At 51.6% G+C, this 22,703-nt stretch overlaps 6 protein-coding genes across 6 annotated transcripts; 2 read left to right on the forward strand and 4 right to left on the reverse strand.

The window, feature by feature from the left end:
• Positions 1-3,165: 3,165 nt before the first annotated feature.
• On the reverse strand, positions 3,166-5,056 carry CC77DRAFT_1045583 (hypothetical protein; the record flags this gene model as incomplete). Its single annotated transcript, XM_018527406.1, has 3 exons — positions 4,838-5,056; positions 4,483-4,791; positions 3,166-4,299 (listed from the first exon to the last, which is right to left on the reverse strand). The coding sequence occupies exons 1-3, from the start codon at positions 4,916-4,918 to the stop codon at positions 3,166-3,168; spliced, it is 1,524 nt and encodes a 507-aa protein (XP_018391195.1). The 5' UTR covers positions 4,919-5,056.
• A 188-nt stretch (positions 5,057-5,244) lies between these two features.
• On the forward strand, positions 5,245-7,904 carry CC77DRAFT_1055900 (hypothetical protein; the record flags this gene model as incomplete). The annotated part of the gene is made up of 5 exons (XM_018527862.1): positions 5,245-5,469; positions 5,519-5,551; positions 5,641-5,650; positions 5,708-6,530; positions 6,584-7,904. The coding sequence occupies 5 exons, from the start codon at positions 5,245-5,247 to the stop codon at positions 7,902-7,904; spliced, it is 2,412 nt and encodes an 803-aa protein (XP_018391196.1).
• A 17-nt stretch (positions 7,905-7,921) lies between these two features.
• CC77DRAFT_1045585 (isoleucyl-tRNA synthetase) lies at positions 7,922-13,667 on the reverse strand. The gene is made up of 3 exons (XM_018527407.1): positions 13,206-13,667; positions 11,673-13,159; positions 7,922-11,116 (listed from the first exon to the last, which is right to left on the reverse strand). Exons 1-3 carry the CDS (start codon positions 13,255-13,257, stop codon positions 8,096-8,098), a joined length of 4,560 nt encoding a protein of 1,519 aa, XP_018391197.1. The 5' UTR covers positions 13,258-13,667; the 3' UTR covers positions 7,922-8,095.
• A 125-nt stretch (positions 13,668-13,792) lies between these two features.
• On the forward strand, positions 13,793-17,714 carry CC77DRAFT_951807 (kinesin family protein-like protein). The gene is made up of 2 exons (XM_018535399.1): positions 13,793-14,283; positions 14,333-17,714. Exons 1-2 carry the CDS (start codon positions 13,846-13,848, stop codon positions 17,447-17,449), a joined length of 3,555 nt encoding a protein of 1,184 aa, XP_018391198.1. The 5' UTR covers positions 13,793-13,845; the 3' UTR covers positions 17,450-17,714.
• A 33-nt stretch (positions 17,715-17,747) lies between these two features.
• Positions 17,748-20,086, reverse strand: CC77DRAFT_6341 (hypothetical protein). Its single transcript, XM_018532544.1, has one exon. It carries the CDS (start codon positions 19,596-19,598, stop codon positions 18,075-18,077), a length of 1,524 nt encoding a protein of 507 aa, XP_018391199.1. The 5' UTR covers positions 19,599-20,086; the 3' UTR covers positions 17,748-18,074.
• Positions 20,087-20,376: 290 nt separating this feature from the next.
• On the reverse strand, positions 20,377-22,644 carry CC77DRAFT_1026946 (hypothetical protein; the record flags this gene model as incomplete). Its single annotated transcript, XM_018526341.1, has 3 exons — positions 20,377-22,486; positions 22,536-22,575; positions 22,632-22,644. The coding sequence occupies 3 exons, from the start codon at positions 22,642-22,644 to the stop codon at positions 20,377-20,379; spliced, it is 2,163 nt and encodes a 720-aa protein (XP_018391200.1).
• Between the last annotated feature and the right edge of the window lie 59 nt (positions 22,645-22,703).

Consider the following 22,703-nt stretch of genomic DNA (forward strand, 5'->3'; position numbering starts at 1 on the left):
TGCAGGTGTCGAGCGCGGTGGGAATGAACACAGGAGAGCTTCAGACGGTGCGGTGCGTCTAGAAGCGTGGGGGAGCGCAGAGATGGGATCGCGGGAGTGCGCCGGTTGGTCTGAGATGCAGTCTGAAACGACGACGTCTGTGTGAGCTCCAGGGAACCTAGCGATGCGGAGAGAGGCAGCCAGTGCACACAAGACTAACGTGCTGTGTTTATTGTATACGAGGTAGGCGCAACGGGCGGATGCGACAAGGAAGGCGGGTAGCGACGTGGGATGGGAGGTGCGATGGCGGGAGGGCACAGGACGCAGCTGCCTCGCGCGCTCTCTCTCTCTCACTCTCACACTCAGCTGCAGGCGGGACGAGGCAGCGGGCGAGACTCGGGATGCACAGCGCACTACAGGCGTCTCTTGCGGATTCGACTGCAGCGTGTTTGAGGAGCGTCCTCGACACGAAGCGCAGTGCTCAGGGCTTGCGGGTGAGGGTCGTGGTGTGGTTTGGTCGCAGACGCAGGGGCTAGTGGTCCTCGGCGTCAGTGTCGCATGAGCGCACTCGCAGTATGGGCTGCAGTCTGAGCAGCATCGGGCGCGGGCAAGATGGTGAGGGTGGATTGAGGGCGAGCTGAGCAAGGACAGAGGTCGGGGATAGGAATCGATTGAGTGTGGTGGAGGAGAGGTGCAGGCGTTGCGTGATTGGGCTACTCGAGACGAAAAGAGGAAGGCGCACTGGTGGGCAATCCCCACTCATGTCGAAACCGACCAGCAGCCGTCGAAGCCTCGAAGCCTTCTGGAAGCTTTTCTATCCGTCCAATGCTCCGCAGCGCCGTCGCACGCCCTGCGACTGCCCATGATTAGGCGGCCGTCTCACCGTGTGCGCGTCCGTCTGGCTCTGCAACGCGACGCTCGCGACGCTGCCAGCCAGACGTTCACGCGCCCGCCCTCCCTCGTGCCCCGGCAGGGCTGCGACGAACCCAGAGAGCCGCTCGGGGAAGCTTGGCTGCAGGACGGCCTCGGTCCTGAAACGCATCCCAGCGCTGGCCCAGTTCCCGCACAGCTGCAAAGATTACATACAGCACGCCTGCCTCTGCTGCCTGCGCTATGACTGGCTAACATCCGCTACTCGTTGTGCGCTGGCACCAGCTCCAACTTTTCCTTTTTGCTATCCTATGCCCGTCTGCCGTCGCCTGCATCGCACGCCTGCACCAAGCGCCCAAACTCCCCCGCAACATGTCGCCACGCAGCTTCGTCATCTGCCCGAGAGAACCCAGTTCAGAAGTATTCTGGAAGTGGCGACTCGTGAAGCTGCCTGCAGATCCCACAATTCGCCAGTGCCTGCACGCTGTGGGGGGGAACAAAGAGCCCCTGTTCGGTCCGCTTGCGGGCGATTGCTTGCTGATCAACCAATGCTGATCCCCGCCCGTCTGCCCTCGTGTCTTACGACTGCGAGTTGCGGCACACGGCATATGCCGTTACCTTGTCCGACTCTCCATGTCCAAGTCGCTTTCTTTCAGCCGCCTCACCCAGCCATTAACACGATTGCGGCAGGTCGCTGCTCTATGCCGAACCCTCGGGCACGCTACACGTAAGCAGCTTGGTCCGTGACCACCACGCAGCCGTACTCGCTCCATACACTGGAATTAGCAAGGAGCTGCGACTACACTAAGAGGGGCCGCTAATAGGGATAACATCGATGCACCCTCCGCTATTCGCTCTCTAGACTTCGACCCTGCCTCATAAATACAAGATAAGGCCGTGACAAGGCTGCTGATCTAAGTCTTGGTAAGCACGAATCCGGGGTCAACACCTGTCACGGCAATGAATTGTCCCATGGCAAATCGTGACAAGCTCTCGTCCCGCTGCCTGCGCGATTCAGTCCGATCCCGGCGCCAAGTCCGCAACGCTGTTACCCTCCAACCAATACTACAATTACTAGCATACTGCGAGCTAGTAGGTGACTGCAAGAAATAGGCTTTGTTTCCATTAGTATACCGCACCACCCTGCAAATCAAGAGATGCGTAGCACCACTCCGATCGTTCGCACTCCAGATCGGCCAACGGCCCTTTAGCCTACAAGCTATCGCTGACTATGTTTGAGGTTTGCAATGTACCCAATTCAGCTGACGCGCTGCAGGGTCGATTGCGCGTTATAGAGAGTAACCTCCAATCGAACACTCCGGAGTCTTCGTCGCACGCACCAAACACATGGCTCACTACCTTTGCCATGGCGCCGCCTATTTTGCCTCCATGTCTGTCTCATTTAACCCCTACACAGTATACGTGGAGATTGATAGAGCTGAACGGCCTGGAGCCGTCCAGAAGCACAGATAAATCTTGCTCAGCCAGCTACCTGTCTACTCATCGGGCCTCAGCGCGAACCCATCCAGGGACATTCCTGCCTGACGCCCTAGAAACACTCGCTAATATAGTCATCATCTCATCTATTGCTCGTATCCAAGACTTCACAATAGGTTCTTGATACCCAAAGACAGGTACCCTGTCGGTTCTGTATATCCATGTCAAGGGTCGGTCCCACACTCGGAGTTCTCCAGCCTGGCTCTTGACGGACTCTGTGAAGCCCGGAAGCCGAAGTCAATACACTGGGACTTCAGTGATCTAACACTGTAGTCCGTCTTCACGTAGGCACTTGACATGATCGGATGTGGGAGAACTCTAGTGCTATCATCACGGATGCGGGGAATGCTTTTCAAAATCGCTCCATGTCGGCACCGCAACTTGCCCGGTATCTGGAGGCTAACCGCTTTGCCGCCAAGATTTCCGGACGTTTGTTTGTGCTACATCAGAGGGAAAACATGCGAATGCTACGTAGCAGCGCAGTCTTTATAGTAGGGGTCAGTACGATAGGTGATGCTGATGGTTCTAGCTATGGAAACGAGAACGTTGGAAATGGTGGGATGGCGTACAAGTGAAGCGCTTGACATGCGGAGTAACGCTCCGCGGTCCCACTAAGTGGAGCAGTGGCCAATTCACATAGCTCCTGAATACCTACCTCAGGTGTCATCTACTCATGTTCTTCGAACTCGAGTTCTTGTACATGGTGCACATGTTTGTGAGTTCTCGATTGGTATAGCTGTAGATCAAGCGACAGGACAGTGATGCCTTGATGTCCTGAACAGTTATGATTCACTCCAAGTACACTATCCTCCAGACACTTTACGCCACAGCAGTACTAACAACATACTCGTAGTCCTTCCTCAACGGCACGATGACCCCTTGATAGAACCTCTCACTAAAATCGTCGTCATCGAGACTATATACCGAAGCTTCAAAGTTACAATGTATACACCTCTGCGTCGCATCCGCATAGTTCGGCAACTCCCTCGTTCGCAAGCCCTCTGCCAAACGATCCGCTATGAGATAATCGGTGAAAGCTGTACGGTTTCCATTCGCGTCGAGGTCTTCTGGAGTGACAAACGTTTTTAGAAGCTTTCCATACGAGATCTCCAGCAAGGCGACACCGAGAGCGAAGATGATACTATTCTTGATGATACGCATCCTTTGGCTCTGTGCTGGTGATGCAGCTGTGGCAGGAAATTCACGCGATATGTATGGCTGGTCGGATAGTAAGGATTGGCTTAGGATGCATATATCGTTGAGATCCCAGGTTTCTTCTAGCCAGGGTGTGTTGTGAAGGTGGTAGACTGCGGAAGCGAGGGTGAGGGCTAGTGTACACTTTTCCTTGATCTGAAAGATTGTACCTTGTGTCGTCATAATCTCTTGCAAAGTGACTCGCTTGTCGGTCGTCTTTGCGCTGGGTAAGTGGAGAGTGTGGATGTGGTGCTTGGCGAGCTTGCTGCTCATCACCCCTATGCAGTCTGGACTTGGACAGCGTTGCAGTGTCGCACATAAATCGACTATGTCTGGAGCTCTCTTCAGGCACTTCCAGTGGTCGTGTGCTTTGATATTCGAATGGACTATAATACTGGGAAGCGGTGAGCTGTTGTATGGTTTTGGCGTATCAATGACATCAACAGCCTCGATTTCTACTGGAATCGACTTCCAGGGGGCGGTTGTTCCAGCGTGTAATGAGCCAAAAGTGAATACAAGTTTGAATGTAGAAGATTGACCTGCTTCGTCGTCTTTTTGTATATCAAGACGCAAATTTGCTTGATGTGTGCATTGGCACATGCACCTTGGCGACCATCGTGTGTTGAAAGCGTCGTATAGTTTCTCTGCCTGCTGACGAAATCTGATCAGATACTCCGTGTTGGCTTTACGTCTTCTTTGAAGTCGCAATGGTTCAAGCGCAATCGCCCCCGCCGTAAGATTGGATATACGGCTAATGTCCTCTTCAATAGATGATAGCAATTCTTTGTAGTGCTTCGATTTGAACCCTCCTTTTATGCGGATTCAGGGATCACTGAAGAATTTGCTTCGTGCCGCCGTATCGACACATCCTGTTGCTGTAGTCCACGGTGGCTACTATCCCTTAGCAGGTATTCCTTCTTTGTTGCACCACGTCGTACACACCTGGAAATTCTTGTCTAGCTGCAACTTGCGCCCGAAAAGGTTGATCTTCTTGTTTAGCTGCTTCACAGAAGACTTGAAGGGCAGATAATTGCTTCCTAATCGACTGCGCAAAGCATCGCTCAGCTCTGGGTTCTCCCATGCTGAGCTTTCGCGATTCTCAAGAAGCTGGGATAGTTGAGCATCAGAAAGAGCTAATGGACTCAAAAGCTCTTCACAAGAGTTTCTGTAGATGCAAGCAATAGTCACGAAAGAAGCATGAAGATATCCGAATGCCTCCTCGTACTTTTGCATGCTCTTTATGGTCGAGAGCTGGAAGGGTATCAGTCATGATCTGTGAAGTTTTTGCGCTACGTACCCCTTCAGCATAGTGTTCCAAAGCTACTATAACCAACGGAATCGATCCCAATACTATCCCGGCTATCTCAAATCCGGACATGGTGAGGGAGCTTGTGACGCCGCTGATCGGTCAGACTGTTAACTTCGGGAAGATAATGGTGGGATGTATAAGCGATGTATAAGACGCACGATACAGCCAAAAGGCCCAGATAGTGCCGAGTATTTGATTGCAGAAAGGATGCACAGAGGATAGATGAGGCTGGAGAGAAGGTGTGTTCTCTCAGCCTTGTTGCTAGGCTCGAAAAGCTCTAGTCTTCAGCTGAACCACGTGGTCTCGTCTACAACCTTGGTCATCATATCTCAGCCTTCTCGTCTGATCAGCGCAATACTTCTTCCATTTCAACAACGAGATGTTGTCTTGCGAAGATGGATTTGTCTATCTCACAAGCTCACGCTAACTGCGTTTCTGTTTTCCTCACGCTCATCGAAGCATCCCACTCCCCCTCTCACAAGGAACTTCTGAATGAGGCGCAGGATGTCTTCGATAGATACAAGCTTTGGGCAGGAAACGTCGGCGCTATACATGGTGCTAATAAGTACAAACTATCTCTTGATTACCGGTTGAGAGAAGCGTCTTTTTACAAAAGTCAGGTATTAATAACTTGTTGCATATAACAAGTCAATACTAACCCATTCATAGGTATTGAATTTGATGCAGGACCTGCAAAGTTGTGTAAGAAATTTGAGTTTCGTTACCATTCCCTTTGCCTTCTGCAATATCTCAAATTAAGGACAACAACTAATTGAAAACTTGAGACTCAGTTGAACAAAGGTATGGTAATCACGTCAGACATATGAATCAAGAGGTTGCTAACCTGAGTTCTGCAAGCCTTGTTCATCTTCCGGAAAGAGCATGGAGCGGCTCTCTATCACTCAAATGAAGATTCCGAGCCGTCAAGTGCGAATACGGACGAATCAGACGAGTCTGATTCCCCATGGGAAGTTTCTTCTGACTCTGAGGTGGAGCAGCAACCAGAACAGAAGCTGCGTCGAAAAGATGCAGATCGGAAAAGTGGTCGGCCTCAATATCCAGCGAAGCCAGGGCTGCTGGACTCCACCGATTTCATTGTTGAATGTCTTTGGAGGCTTCCCATCCGACGTCCCGCGCCAGCCGATCGTATGAAGGACAAAACAGTTGCTGATATAACCGGATACTTGCCATTTGACCTCATTTACGTAAGAGATAAGTTCCCCGGCCTTAACGAGACAGTCGCTGCACGCCTGGCGAAGATGATATCGAGGCGCAGGCAACTGATACGGTATCGCAAAGACCACACCGATGGCTTACAAGTGGAAGAAGCTGCAGTGGTTGATGTCCCCAAATCTGAAAATAACAATATACCCTCCCCTCTTGAAGCCGATATGGCCAGCGAGCCAGCGCCCAGTTTGAAGGCCCCAAGTCAACGTACAGAGCTTACGAAAGCGACAACCTTAAGAATCAACGCTCCCATGGCGACACTTTTGCCAACGACTGGACTTTATGCTCAGTCAGTATCCGAGTCCGGGTCTTCCATTGCATCTGAGCAGACAGCAAATGCGATTACGATCAGGTTTCCAAATCGACCCAGGACAAAAGAAGGACGAGTTCTGGAACGGTACATATGTCCTTACTGTTCCACTGCCCAAATAACTACATCGGAACGTAGATGGAAGTAAGTAAACCCATTGGGAGATCTTTGGGATATCGCTGATACATGCGCCCAAGAAAGCATGTCTTATCAGACCTTCAGCCATACATATGCACCTACCCAGACTGCCAACTCAACGACTACTTCTTCGAGAACAAGGACGACTGGTATAACCATGAGTCACGTACGCACCGCGTTGAGTGGTTCTGCAACACGGCGTCTCACAAGTCTTTTGTCGATATGCAAGAATTCCTGGATCACATGCACACAGTTCATTCAGAACCTCTTGAGGGAGCGCAGCTTCTGAGTCTTCATCGTGGCTTTCAGCGACCTTCAAATGCGCATTCGGGAACCTGTACATTGTGTGGTCAACATGCAAACAAACTAAAGTCTCATCTTGCACGGCATTTAGAACAACTCGCCTTGTTTGCAATCCCTCAAACAGATTATATGGCTGATCTGGAGGAAGATGACACATCATCGAACGCTGCACGGCAAGGTGTTCCAGCTCCATCTAGTCTGGAATCAGCGAGGAAAGCATCAGAAACTTCGAGTCTTGAGCCCAGTTCTGGAGTGCCTAGCGTTAGTATTGAATATGGGAACCCACTTATAGAGAACACGGAAACTGCGCAACGACACGAATCGTACTACAAGGAAATACCGGAAAACCTCGAAGATGATATGGGAGAAGGGATAGATACTTCTTGGGACCAGATCACGCCGAAGTTCAAGGAAGCCCGACATGCAATGTATAACGAGCATGAAGCAGGAGTCTCCGAGCCCTATAAAACGCCCAGCGGCGTTTGGGGAGTAGCACCCAGCAATGCTTCAACAACAAGTATCCCGAGCGGAGGTGAAATTGTTCAATCGAAGTTCGCTCAGGCGCTCAAAACGCAGAGCGGACCTGCGTCCTCACTTGAATCGATCCAAAAACAACCTACTCTTCAGCGTCGCGAAGAATCTCGCGGTGCACCAAAACCTCCCCCTCTGTCTCTTCGACAGCGAGCTGGCCGTTTTACCTCAAATATCCTCTCCCCTTTCCGTAGTCGAAAAGAAAGTCAGCCTGCAGATGGGTTTTACCTACCGAAGGAGAGATCTGCATCGATGGAAGCGTTGTACGAGCCTGAATGGAGTCCAACAATTGAAATAATAAGTAAAGCCAAAGCTCCTATCAGCGAACTGTGGCCCGACACCACTCCTGCTGAGCTTTACAGCCCTCCACCCGAAGGCAGAGAAACTGTCGACTATTTCGCCGCTAGTAGGACGCGACGCCAGGGTGCACCGCGCACGCCAATTGCAGAACTCCCCGGTGAAGATGCGATAAGCTCCTTGCCCAAAAAGAACGAAGACCTGACGCCGAGGGAGGATCTGGCGAGGAAGAGACGGCATGATACGTGAAACTATTGAAGAGCGAAAGTGATACAGCATGCATACCTCTGTTATGCTTCTTTTCAACTTATGTACACAGCGTCCATTTCATATTGTATATGCAATTGATGGTACACTCGGGCTTTCCGTAATGCTCATGATGGTACAATAATATACAACGTAGCTCTGCAGCTACAACTCGGAGAACCTGACAAGCGCATTTATGCATCACTCTGCTGCGAAACAACATCCCCGCACCTTCCACAGACATCCTCCTTCTCCTCCTTGACAAAGCGCCAACACCTCGGACATTTCTCTCTACTAGGCGGATGCACGAGCACCTTCGCCTCACCCAGCACCCCACTGTCGCCCGAAAGCACTTCTTCCTCATACCACTGCGATTGCTGCTTTATCGCGTCGGGATCCTCCGCCGTAAAGATGTTATTTGCAGGAGCAGAAGAATCAGACAGCGTACGAAGGTTAACCTCGCTAATGACGAAAAGGCCAGCAAGCTGAGTTTCAACGTCCGTGGCCTTGGGAGCGGAGGGTTGCAAGCACGCTGAGAACTCCGCGTGCAGCTTTTCGGCTTTGGAAGCTGGTAGATAGACCGTAGCTGCGCTTTCCAAACTCGAACCAATCTTTTTATCCGCGCGGAGACGTTCCTGGGCGACTTTGATAGCAGCTCCCAGTGTACTTGTAGTCTCGTTCATGGATTCCAGACTAGCCGATTCAGACTCCTTGAGCGTGGGAAGAGGCGACCAAACCGCGCGTGCGGGGTGACTACTCTTCTCTTTGAGCTCAGCAGGAACATGATCCCAAACCTCTTCTACAAGCAGCGGACAGACTGGGGCAAGCATCTGCAGAAGTTCGTAGAAAATGAGTCCCAAAACACGCTGGAGCGTTTCACAATCGGGTTTATCGCTAGTGTAGACGCGGTCTTTGAGCGTTTCGAAGTAGAAAGCACTCAGATCCATGGAGATGTACTTGTTGATCGCGTTGACACCCTTGAAGAACTCATATTTCCCGAAGTGGTTGTGCACTTCTGCACTGACCTGTACAAGTCGGTGAATTGCGAGGCGGTCTGTAAGTTCTTTGAATTCGGTGATACTGGGTGTGAGGTCGTTGAAGGAGGTGAAGGGCGGCGGGCAAGATGGCAGAGAGAAGATGCCTAGCAACCATTTGAAGGTAACGCGATACTTATGTAAGGCCTGGTTTACGGACATCAAGACGGGCTGCCCAATTGTGACATCGCGCGTGTAGTCACTGCTTGCGGCCCAGAGTCGAAGCGCATCGGCACCCATCGCATCATATGTTGGCGTGTTCTTTGCTGCGGGATCTTGCTTGACGCCCTTTTGCTTCTTTCGCTTGACTGGTGGAAGGAGCTCGCCTGACATGATTTGCATTGGAGAGATGACGTTGCCAAGAGACTTGCTCATCTTGCGACCATCGGAGTCGAGCGTGAAACCGTGAGTGATCAGAGTCTTGTATGGTGCTTTGACAGTCTCGGTCGAGTAAGACTGGGTAGCGACGTGTGTGAGAAGTGACGACTGGAACCATCCGCGATGTTGATCGGTGCCTTCAAGGTACACATCGGCAACAGGCTTGTCCTTTTGCTCCGGAAGAAGCTTCCAACTGGTACCGCTATCAAACCAGACATCCATGGTATCTCTACCACGCACGTACGTTCCGGTAAGATGCTTCGGCTTCCAGGCTGGATCATCTTGTGCATCCGTCCACCACGCGTTGATGCCACGTTCTTTGATCACTTCAATGACATGGTCGATGGTTTCAGAGTCCATAGTCGCTTTCAGAGTGTCTCCCTCGACCTTGTATAAAGCAGGGATAGGGACGCCCCAAGCGCGCTGTCGTGAGATACACCATTGGCTTCGTCCCTGTATAAAGCTCTCAAGACGACTTCTACCAGTCGCAGGCATGAAGTTGACATTAGCAATTGCTTTCATCGAGGCATCCTTGATACCCTCTACGTTCGCAAACCACTGTTCAGTAGCTCGCGTGATGACAGGCTCCTTGGTCCTCCAGTCGATGGGGTACTTGTGGCGGTAATTCTGCTTGCCTCGGAGCATGTCGAGCTTCTGGAGGTAGTTGCACACAGCATTGCTACCCGATTTCTTGATATCAGCGACAGGCAGTCCTTCTAGAAGTTCGGGCTGTTCCGGGAAAGCGTCCTTTGTAAAAGCACCAGCATCATCTATAGGCGCAAAAGCTGGAACGTTGAGCGACATGCAAACGTTGTAATCGTCCATACCGTGTCCAGGAGCGAGATGAACCAGCCCAGTACCCGAGGAGTCAGTGACAAAGTCCGCATGGATTATAGGCTGCAGTCCGTTTGCTTTCTGGAATGGATTCTCGTACTGCACCTGTTCGGCGATGTCTGATCCGCGCACATCTGCTACAACGATCTCGAGCTTCCTTTCAAGGATTTTCTCGTATTCCGCTACTCGTGAAGCCGCAACAAGGATCAGCTCACCATCTTTCTCAGCGTCCTTGACTACGCAGTACTGCATGTCCTTGTGCACCGCGATTGCCTTGTTCGCGGGTAACGTCCAGGGTGTGGTTGTCCAGATGACTACGCTGACCTTGCCATCAACATCCTTTAGCGCCCCGTTCTTCAGTGTCTCCGATAGGTGTATAGGATACCGCACAAAAGCAGCCAAGCTCTTATGCCCCTCGTCATATTCCAATTCAGCTTCCGCGAGCGCCGTCCTTGAGCTTGGGCTCCAATATACAGGTTTGAACTGCCTGTAGATCAAACCCTTCTCGAACATGGCCTTGAAGACCTCCAGCTGTCTGATCTCGAAGCCCCGCTCCATTGTCTGATACGCATTGTCCCAATCGCCCATAACAGCCCACTCTTTGAAGCCCTTCTTCTGCTCTTCAATTGTCCGGGTTGCCAATTCGCGCGCCGCGTCCCGCACGCTTACAGGGTCCGCTTGCGCCGCATCCTTCTTTTGCGCCTGCAGAGCTTTGATCTCAATAGGCAGACCATGGCAATCCCAGCCAGGAATGTACGACACCTTCTTCCCTTGTCCAACCTCGTGCCTACAAATGATGTCCTTGGTGATCTTATTCAATGCATGGCCAATGTGCAACGGGCCATTGGCGTATGGCGGTCCATCATGCAGAGTAAAACTCTTTGTCGGCGCACTGCCTTCTTTCTCGCCATTTTGTTCATTCAACTGCTTCTCCAAATGTCCATAACGTATAACGCGTTCGGGGCTCGCCTGCCACGCATACAGGTCATCGGTGCATCGTTTCAGGTAGGTTGGGTTCGTTGACGCCAATGGTCGCGGCGGAAAACTAGATTTTGGTAGTCGGAGGGTGTTTGACCATGATGCGCGGAGGATGCGTGTTGGGGTTAGCATAATAGCATCCTGGGCGGGCAAATCGGCGGGGAAGTGGTGGTTGGAGTTCCAATATTTTTGGATCGACCACTCATTTGGTGATGGTTCGGCTCGGTTCGGCGATAGCACGGAGATAGAGTCTAATGCTGCTGGAATTCATGATACCGCAGTAGGTCAATGTTGACTATATAGACTCCTAAAGTAATACGAAGGCATAAATAACATCTGTATGTGAAGTATTCCAAGACTTGATTGTCAAGATTGGTTCAGATCGATTGATGTAGTAATAGCAACCCATGATGACCATACCGTGTATCAGTCTGATACTCGTGCTACATATCCAGCACTTATGCCTCGAGCAGAATGGCTTGTGTGCGGAACCTCACCACACTACGTGTTATGGCAAGCCGTCTCAGTATACAGTTAACGAGCTCACGGCTCCGTTCTTCAATACTTCGAATACCATGCCCGGAAAGCCAAACAGCTCTACATTTCCAACATCCGCAGCACCCTCCATCAAGACACTGCCAGCATTCGCAAACTTGCTCTTCTTCCCAGAGCTATCCTCCCATCCTCCAAGTAGCTCACAACTGCTACCTGGACTGTCACCCCAGCCTCTGTTCAGGGCCATGCCACGTTGCTGTAGCCTCTCCTGCTCTTCGTTCTCGTAATATGGCTTGAAGACTTCCTTTAATCTGCCTGAGATGTCTCCAAAGCCCATTTCGGAACTGAGAGGATCACGGTACATGGCTGAGGGCACATGCTCGAGCGTCCATCTGCTTCGTCTATGTCGATTAAACTGGTACGAACCAGGCACGTTACCGTGGAATATGATCTTTGTTGCAGTAAGATGGTTCAGAGGTTGCGCACTGAGCTCGCCTTGGCTGTGCAGCTCCGACTCCCGTCTCTCTGCAGTAGGAGAGGGTGGGGAGATCTGCGTAGGCTGTGAGATCAAGATGTCGAAGCCGTGGTGGTAATAGTTGTAGAAGTGCTCGGCCGCTGCAACTTCTCGCTCCTGAGCTTCTAGTGCGGCTTCGTCATCATCCTCCCATGCATCTTCGTTATCGCTTCTGATCACCGAGCCGTGGTCTGAGTCATCGTCTGGAGTAAGTCCACCAGGCGAGAGATCCGATGCGTCGCTCGTCCTCCGATCTTTATGTATCGATAGCCGATGATCATTCTTACGATAGATGGAGTCGGGGGCGCCAAGCTCCATGATCAAGTCCTGTGGTGTTGTTTCGCTAAGAGTAATCCAGAACGGAGGACTAGACCGCCGGACAAGCTCTATCCTACCTTCTCCGTGTACTTTGACCGTTTCAATCTCGTCTGGACCACCATCCTTTGCTTTGCCTAGGGCTAGCGATCTCGGATTTGGCGGTGTTGCTGTGAACAGTGTTCCACGAGCTTTCTGCCACGATTCACCATTGAACACTGCCATCGAAGTCGCGGGGCCTGTAGCCGACGAGGACAGAAGCGAGATGAAGTCCTTCTTCGGAGAGTACGCAGAGTGCTGAACCGAAAAGTTGAAAGCTATTCCCGGATACGACAGGTTGTAGGTACCTCTGGCATCTGGGTCTTCTGAATTCGGGGGTATGTACTCTCCGCCATACGTCGGTCCCAGAAGCTTGTCGTAAACATGCCGGAACCTCGGTCCTGACACGCCCCCTGAGAAGCCTACTTCACCAGGCTTATACACCTCGATGTCCTTGTATACCAACTTGGCTTTTGCGAAATCGAGCACTTCGATGAGGCGCAGCCGCTGGTCAGGGCCGTCGAACTGTAGTCGCAGACCGTTGTCTGGAAGAACGACCTGGACGGGGGATGAGATAGGTCGCAACTCGTCGTGGTAGAGCTGAAATCGTGGGAAGGCCTTGACTTCGGCTTTGATAGTCGTCAGTACTTCGTGTAGGGAGCATCCGAGGGCTGTGTTTCAGTCAGCTTGGTAACCCAAACGATGGTCGCAACGGACTCATGAACCCTACACTGCGCCCTGGCTGAAGCTGCATAATTCCATCTTCCATGGTGAGTATTTGGTAAGTGTATGAGTGTAGTAAGTAATCGCGATGTGTTTGCTAGTCGATGTGTTGCCTAGCTTGTAGATAACAGGGAGCTCGCACGCGCGTGCTATGTCCACGAGGACAGGGCGACGGGTATATCCTTCTAACCCCCGGAACGCACAACGAAGATCAACGCAGTCGACTCAGAATAATAGGATAGTCGGTATTGTCACAATGCGCTATACAATCGGGTACAATCCGCGACACGGCGGCGATAGATGAGGGGTGGCGGGGCAAACGTTGAGGTATACAGCGTGTCTCTTGCGCCGTCAAGGAACCTCAGTATGCTGCATAACATGGAACCAGTGATTAATAGATGAGGTGTATCACATCAGATCAAGGCATAAACATACTGTGTAATAGAGATATGCAAGTCGTGCTGCATTGACGTAGCGCGAGGTGTTCGCGACGGCTAATAGCGCGCAGTCCGTGCCTGACGGATCCCTGCGTGCATGTGTTTACCGACTGTTTACTTTGCTGCAGGTTCCGCAACACCAGACGCATGACATACTAACCCAGCACATACACGTTCACCCTACCCAGAACGTCAATATGTCTGGACTACCAAGACCAGGACCGCCGGTCAAGCGGAATACGAGCATGCGCCCTCCCACGACGCGCCCCCCTCATCTGGCGCGTGGCCGTTCGGCAACACCTGCGATGGACGGCCGCTCCTCGCGAGCAGAATCAGTAGCTTCCGCGAGAATACCACGATCGTCACCTCTCAAGCGAAAAATTGACTTCGACGGCGATGGAGGAGAGGAAACAAACATCAACGTCGTGGTCCGGTGTAGAGGGCGCAATGATCGCGAAGTACGCGAAAACAGCGGCGTCGTGGTATCGACCAACGGAATCAGAGGCACAGCAGTAGACCTTTCCATGGGTCCGAGTGCGCTGAGCAACAAGACATATCAATTCGACAAGGTCTTCTCCCCGGCTGCCGACCAGGCCATGATCTACGACGAAGTTGTGGCACCCATTTTGGACGAAGTGAGTTGGGACAAGACAAGTACGATGAACTTCACTAATAAGCTTGCAGGTCATTAACGGCTTCAACTGCACAATCTTCGCATACGGTCAAACCGGTACGGGTAAAACCTACACCATGACTGGTGACATCTCAAACGTCCTCCCCCTTCCAGATGCCGCCGGTATCGTACCACGCGTCCTGTACGCGCTCTTTGAACGCCTCGAAGCCGACGAGATCGACAATTCGGTCAAATGTTCATTCATCGAATTATACAACGAAGAACTCCGTGATCTGCTGTCCCCGGACGACGCGACGAAACTCAAGATCTACGACGATAACAGCAAGAAGGGCTCTACCACAACTATGGTTCAGGGTATGGAAGAGTGCCATCTTAAGACTGCTACTGAAGGAATTACAATGTTGCGCAACGGAAGTCACAAGCGACAGGTAGCTGCGACCAAGTGCAATGACCTCAGTTCGCGAAGTCACACAGTCTTCACCATCACCGTCTACATCAAGCGAACAACAGAGGATGGCCAGGAGTATTTGAGCGCCGGAAAGCTCAACCTTGTCGATCTTGCGGGTAGTGAGAATATTCAACGCAGTGGTGCTGAGAACAAGCGCGCAGCAGAGGCCGGTCTTATTAACAAGAGTTTGCTAACATTGGGTCGTGTTATCAACGCACTCGTGGAGCGCAGTTCTCACATTCCGTACAGGGAATCAAAACTGACCCGTTTGCTGCAAGACTCACTAGGTGGTCGCACGAAAACATGTATCATCGCAACATTGTCGCCCGCGAAGAGCAATCTCGAAGAAACGATATCCACACTCGATTACGCTTTCCGCGCGAAGAACATCCGAAACAAGCCACAAATGAACCAGCCCATCAACAAGAAGACTCTACTCAAAGAATACACCGCCGAGATCGAGAAGCTAAAGAGCGAACTGATAGCGACCCGGCAACGCAATGGTGTTTATCTCACGCAGGAGAACTACGAGGAGATTACCACAGTCAGCGAATCGAGACGAATCCTTAGCGAAGAGCAACGCGACCGGCTCGAAACCATGGAGGTCAACCTCCGTAATAAGGTGGAAGACCTGTTCAAGCTCACAACCAACTTCCAAACCTTGAAGAAAGACAACGAACAAACGCAGCTGGCTTTGGACGGCACCAAGGGTATACTGGAGAAGACAGAGATTGTTCTGGAGCACACGCGTGAAAATCTGGCAGAAGAGACGGAGCTACGGAAGGCGCACCAGAAGACTGAGCAAGAGCTGGCAGAAGTTGGAAAAGACATGATCTCAACGCTCGGCAAGACTACATCAGCCATCGATGGTCTGCGGTCAAAAATCCGGCGCAAGTCAGAACTCCAATCCCAGAACCGACGGAATTGGAGTTCCTCCCAAAGCCAGGTTGTTGATACTACTCGTATGGTGGAGGATCGGATTGAAGAGTTCCAACAGCAACAAGAACAACTGATGAACGCCATATCAGAACGTATGCAATCGTTCGTCAGAGATGAGCTTGAGAAGCTTGGCACTTCGCAATCCTTCCTACAGGAAAAGATGGAGGCATACCAGACATCTGAGCAGGAAGTCAATGGCCAGACTGCACAAGCACGTGATCACATGAATGAAGTTCTAGAAGAGATCAAAACTCTTCGTGAAGATGTCAAGACGAAGATTGGCGCAGGGCTGGATGAGCTGTCAGCGGCGGCAGAAACAATCTCTGCCAACATCATTACAGAACTGGATGCTTTCCATACCCAGGTTCACGCATCATATGCTGGACTAGGCCGTGACTTCAAGACGACTTTTGACGATCTAGTCAAGAATCTGAGCGAGCAGCAGACTGAGAACGAACGGCTCCACCAGCAAGTGGTCGAGGCCAACGCAGCTTTGGTCGAAGCGAGCAAATCTTCTCAGGGTCAGCTAGAGAAGGTCGTGAATGAGGAGAAGCAGAGGTCGGCCGAAGACCGCCAACAGCTGTTGTCGCAGATTACCGCGATCGTTAACGCGAATGCTGATGCGCAGGAGAAGAGACTGGAAGAGAAGCTCCAGTCTGTACGAGAGGAGCTGAATACTGCAAATGCTGTATTCGAAACGAAGCAAGATGCCTATGCCGATGGTGTTATTGCGTGGTCAGATAAATCGAGAGACATCCTCGCAGGTGTCTCGAAGTCAAGAGATGCTGTCAAGACCAAGATCAAGTCAGACTTTGCAGCTGCAACTCAGCATTCCACCTCGATCAAGGACACGACTACATCTGTTCACGAAAGCACTGTCAAGACAGTGGAGGCACAGATGGCACACTTGGACACTCAACTCCAGGCTCTAGACGACATCGTGGCCCGAGTCCGCGAACAAAACAACACCCACCACACGGCTCACATCGCGTCGCTGGGTGCTTTGTCGTCGACAGTGGCAGCTTCCTACTCTAGCATCGGCGATCATCTATCTTCATCATTTGATCGCGTTCAATCTCTCGAATCGGACATGTCAGCACAAGCAAGTACTCTGAAAGAGACCCTGCCAGCACTTGCTGCAGACGCAGACATTCGTGCGCCGCTCCAAGAGCTTCGCGAGGTCGTTGGTTCGCAGAACTTGATCGAGTACAACCCCACTGGCGAAACACCCCAACGCGTCTCGTACACTTTCCCCTCAACTCTGCCACGCACCGAAGCACACGAGACAATCCTCTCTCGCCTTCGAGACCGCCCTACAACCGCCGATTCCACAGCGCGCAGCCCCTCCAAGCAACCTATCTTCAATGACGCTACAAACGCCCTCAGTTCTCCGACCGACTTTACCTTCACGGCTAATAAACTCAACTTCTCCCACTCCATCAGTGCGCACGCCCACACCATCTCAAACATCCCAACAGGCAACCCCACTTCCTTGCGGGAGCTAGATGTTAACGTGGTGGCGCAGGAAGCTCATACTCAGCCTCTTCCCCGTCTCGTATCCCAATCATCTTGCGATTCGCTGAACAATGGCGCTCCTCCAAGTAAAAAGATGCGAACCAACGGCGATGATGGAAGTAAGCTTCCCATGAAGAAGGTGACGAGGAAGACGGTCGGCGTTGCTGGCGACCGTGGTGATGTAGAGAACATTACAAACTTTGGCAATAGCGTCGGCCCTGGACTTGCAGCAGGGAGGAAACTGAGGAGTCATGGAAGTACTTAGTTACTGAGACAATGGTTTTGTATAGTGTGAGCGTTTTGTTCTACTCCTGTTCTAGTCTTGTTTGCATAGTCACGGCGTTTGGTATGGGCTACAGGATACCTGTCATGTCAACTTCTTCTGCTACTGGCGTTTGGACAATGGGTTCAAAAGGCTGGGCATACTTAGGCGTAATGTCAATTAAAGCTTTCCCACCTTCAATGGTGTTTTCATTTCATCCTACAAAACGTTCCCTGCATATTCCAAGTCTCGATGGTGTAAACTCTGCATATAGCCAATGAATTGGTAAAGCCTAGGGCGAAGAAAGCCTCTCATAAAAGCGATGCCATAGCGGCGTTAGAACATCAAACGAGCCCGACAATTTTACTGTAACATCGCTGTAGCTTTATCATTTCCACCCTGTCGGTAGAGCATCAATAGCAGTGTTTAAGTCACCGCCCTGTTTTATCTTCGATATGATGTTCTAAGGACCCCTCATATCGTGCTGGAACTATAACACACATTCTAAGAACTTCTAGCAATATATACAGAGAATTTGAATGCATGACTCATGATTCGTAGCCCGTTCCCCTTAGATCATTACCCAAAGAAACGCCCGTCCTGTATCGTTAGCATCGATTCACAGTCATCAATTATCAAAAAACTCCATCTCCTTATCCATCAAATCATCGACCTCTTCCTCCTTCAGCGGCACCAAGTCCATCTTGAAATGCCAATTGTGCCAGCCAATCTGGCGGCGATACCTCTCGATGTATCCCTTCACCATGTCCCTCCACGAGCCTATCCCAAGGCCAGCTAACCTCTCGTCTCCCTTGTCAACAACCTCTGTTTTACCGCGCGCAGCACCATCCACAAACTTCACTCTCTCAACACTGCCAAACACACCCCTTAATATCCTAACCACCATGGCAATATCCGCTTTCGGTATCCCCTCAATATCAACAACAAGTTCCAAAAGATGCACTTCCTGTGCCAGAGCGCGCAACTGACAGCGCCAGAAGAGCGGTAATCCAGAACCACCATTCGGTTGCGGGGGTTCCAAGAGATCAAAGATAGGATCTGCGGCTAACCAACGCACACAGTGGAGTAAAGCATTCTTCCCAAAATGGAAAGCCAGACGCCGTATCTGAGGGCGATGAACGGGTCCAGATTGCCAGAGGAAGTTTGTAGTGCCGCTTAGGCCGAAGTGAAAAGTCGTGCTATGGAATATATACGGTTGCATTGTGGTGTAGATATGGCGTGAGATTCGTAGCATGGTTGATAGACTGATTGGTCTCTCGGTAGCTTTTGGATTGTTGCTGCAGTTTCTGCGCGGGTCGTTGGTGAGATCGCAATCGCGTGTCAGACCGACGGCTGTCATGAGGATCATCTCCTGTAGCTCAGTGGGTAGGCGTTGGAAGGGATGAAAGAGCGGCTGGATGGGTACTGTGTCTCTATCGCAGGGTGGTGGACCAAGAGCTTTGGAACGAACGCCAAAAAAGTGGTCGGCCGTGCCCGTGACGCAGTTGACATTCCGGCCTGGGAAACGAGCTGCGAAATGCGAGAAGTAGAGTTTGTTTAGGTAGTCGCGTGCTGAGAGCCAGCCAGAGCCGTAACGGATGACGAGTTTGTAGTAGTAGCTGGTCGATGGGTTCAGCTTTGACGGAGACAATGGCCACGCATCCTCTTCTCTAGTATAACAATCTTCTCGGTGCTCAGCGAGCCTCATATCGCTTCTGAATAGGTCCATGCTCTTGTTCTTCATATTCCGTTCAAAATGGCCTGTCGTGCCCTTCTTACTGTTCTTTTGCGGGTTGAAAAGTCTAATAGCAACAGTCTTCCTGAAATCCGTAAAGCTCGAGTCGGTCAGGATACAGGTCACAGTCTTGCCCAGCGCCAGACCCTCATTCACACCAGGCTCAGGAGGAAGCAAACTTATCTTGCCTTGGAAGAAAGTGCTCGAGTCGTGGCTCAAGGACCATCGTTTCAGGTGTTCCAGGAATAATCTTCTCTGCTGTTCCTGGGCCCAGAATTTGTTCGACGGATTGCGAGGAAATTTCGTCGACGGTGGGGTCTTAGGGGGTGCGACCGAGGTTGTTGGCGTGGCTGGTGCTAAAGTCGTCTTCGGTGTTTTTGGGAGGCTAGTGTCGCAGGTGATAGGTCCGCGAGTCATCTTGGAGTTAGTTGATGTAAGACCAATCTACGTCAGTTGGGTCGTGTATCAATCCGGTGAACTTCGGAGAAACAGTAGGCTTGGTGGGATAGGTCCGGTGATACTCCCGAGGTCGGCAGAAGCTAATCTCTTCGTCCGCGTATGCTCTTTGCCTTTCCACCTACACAATGATGGGGTCCTTAATGAAAGCGAAACACAAGGCTGATTACAAGACTTTTGCTTTTTCTGGAAGGAAGGGTCTATGCTGGATGCACCTTGTACAATTGCAGACGAGGAGGATGAGAAGCTTTGGCCTTTGGAAGTCAAAATCTGAGAAGGGCAAAGCGCGAGTGTCAACACGGGAATAGACGGAGCCTCAGAAACCCACGAGATGTAGAAGGAGCTGTCAGATGAGCGTAGACTAGGTGGCTGGACTGTTAACTTAACGGTTCTCTGGACCCTGTGATGCGCACAGCAAGGTCATTGTCTGCTGCGATGATGCACGGTTACGCAATGTGCATGAAAGCGGATCCGATGCCCCCAGATCTGCGAAGCGGCCGCTAGACCGAAAGAAAGCAGACACGCGACTACTCCTGGTAGCACTGCAGCAAACAGGACTATCCGCAGTCTAGACCTCGTGAATAGCTTTTCAAATTTCGCTATAATCGCGCTGAGGCAGTGCAAGATGAAGATAGTGAGATGTAAGAACGACAAATATCATATCAAAGGTGGCGGTTTTGCCGGGTATCGTATCCGAAAGTACACAAGAATAAACGCCATCCAGCTATTCGCTGTGCAATCAGGCTCTTCCTTCGAGCCAGCCTGCAGCTCGCTCCAAGAGCCCATTGAGTCCCTTAATATTGGCAAGAAGACCGCCACCACGCGAGGCAACATCATTTCCTACTGTTTCCAGTAGCATGCCAAGTGGAATTTGGGGACCCTCGTTTTCTCTACCTTCCTTACGTGCCTTATCACGCCCATTCTTTATTGCAGCCTCAATCTCAAACATGTTGTCACTCAGGGTATTTCTGGCCTCGGCTTCGGCTTTCTCTGCGTCGTAACGTGCTTGGATATTGTCGTGTTCGATGGCAATCTCTTGCCTGCTGTCTTGGAGACTGAGAATTTCCTTGCGTAGCTCGGCATTGTCGCGTTTGAGCAACTTGGTTTTCTTGAAGTTGGCGCTCAGGAGATCGTTAGCATCCTGCAAGTCTAGCAGCTTCTCGTTAAGGCTCTCCTTGAAGGACAATGAGAGGTTGATCTCTGTTCGTAGTTCCTTGCGCCGAGCGGAGTCTTGTGAGGCTTGCAACTTCTCGGCCATACGGCTGAGACGTTGGTCGATTGTTCCTTCTAGAATAGTACGCGTAGTGTCTGCGACTGTGATGCCTCGAACGGTAGAGCCTTTGATACGCATGATAGAGATGGCATGCTTCGGTCCCTCAAATTTCTGGCGTTTGCGAGGGGGCTTCTCCGTCGTAGACTTGACGCGCCGCATCTGTTCGGGAGATGGTTTGCTTGTCTTAGGTCGTGGAGAAGGTTCAGCTGGTTCTTCGACTTCCGGTTCTTCGACTTCCGGTTCTTCGGATGCGTCCGAGTCTTCATCCGCACTAGAGATTTCTACAACATCCTTTTTCCGGGTGGTCGAATTCGGAGGATGTATAGGCGTCCGTTCATGGTAAGGGGAGAGTTCGTCGACAACCTCTGCTTCTTTCGCCGTAGGATCCACGCCATTTGTTTGGTCTGACTTGTGCACGTCTGGCGTTGCTTGAAGTTCGCTTTGCTGGACTGCAACTTCTTTCCTTGGTCTGCCACGCTTAGTAGGTTTTGCTTGAGGTGTCTCTTCTTTCTGGATATCCTCTGCTACTCGTGGCGGCCTTCCTCGTTTGGCGGGCTTCGCCGTAGCGGGTTCCGGAAGGGCTTCCTGCTCCGCAGTTTCATTCTCTGAAACACGTCGCGGTCTTCCGCGTTTGGCCAGCAGCGGTGTAGTGGTTTGCTCCACAGGTTCATGCTCATTTATCTGTAGCGTTGATATGCCGTTTGCTATCGGTGATATCTGGATTGGAGTCGGTTGGCTGGGTGGAGAGAGCTCGTCTACATGCATTTCTGTCTCTGCTTGTGTCATTGGCTGCGGCCGCGGTTCGCTACCAACCACTCGTGGTGTGGATTCATTGAGTTGTGGCGATAACTCATCCTCACCGTCTTCATGCGCTGGAGCTGCGGTTGGTGTTTCAAGAACAGTTCCGGACTGTGAAGCGGACGATGATCTCGGTTGCCCGTTTGGAAGCACACTGGGTGTGGCTGGGCCAGGATCCGTGGATTTGGATCGTCTTGCTGTCGATGGCCGTGATGCGACCGACGCTTCCTCGACTCTTTCGGTAGCGGGCGTCTTTTTGCGGGAGCTTCCAGGGGACGCGCGTATTTGCGACGATGCTTGTGGAGGCGTCCGCTTGATTACTGTAGATCTGGCGAAGACTGTCTCGCGTACAGTACTGGTGCCCTCGTCCAATATAGATAACTCGTCTGGTACATTGTCTTGCTCCTCACGTATAAGTGGAACCGTGCCGACGACTCTCCTGCTCTTCTCGATGGAGCGCACGGCCTGCTCCCGACCAGGACTCAGCTCATCTTCCGCCCCATCGTCTGCGCCCGGTTGCGCGTTTGGAGAACCCCGCTTCCTCTTGCCTAACTGCGGGGTTACAGTGTTATCTTTCGGCGTGCTTGTCCGTTTGGAAGCACTATTGCGCTGGAGCGACGCGCTTCTCTGCCGCTGTGCTGAGCCATTTGCAGCGCGAGGGGTACTTCGGGCTGGTGTTCGACGCGGTGATGGTTGAGGCGCAGGAGCGGGTTGTTTGGCTGGTTGGGAGCCAAGAGCGCCGAAGTTGAAGCCAAAAGAAGCCTGGACAGATGAGGGTCTGTGGTTGTCAGCATTTGCGTGTCTCAAGATCTCTAAGATTGTCTTACCCAGCACCGCGCACGCGTTGTTGTCGATGTTCGCGGCGATCTACGAGCTTGTAAGCACTGGTCCCAAATCCACGACTATGGAACAACAAGACATACCGACTGGCGCCATAACAATGTCGGTCGTAACAATTGTCGGGGTTGGTGTCGTCTCGTCGCGTAATCGAGTCG

Source organism: Alternaria alternata, assembly GCF_001642055.1.
Source record: "Alternaria alternata strain SRC1lrK2f unplaced genomic scaffold CC77scaffold_1, whole genome shotgun sequence".
In the NCBI taxonomy this organism is placed as follows: Eukaryota; Fungi; Ascomycota; class Dothideomycetes; order Pleosporales; family Pleosporaceae; genus Alternaria; species Alternaria alternata.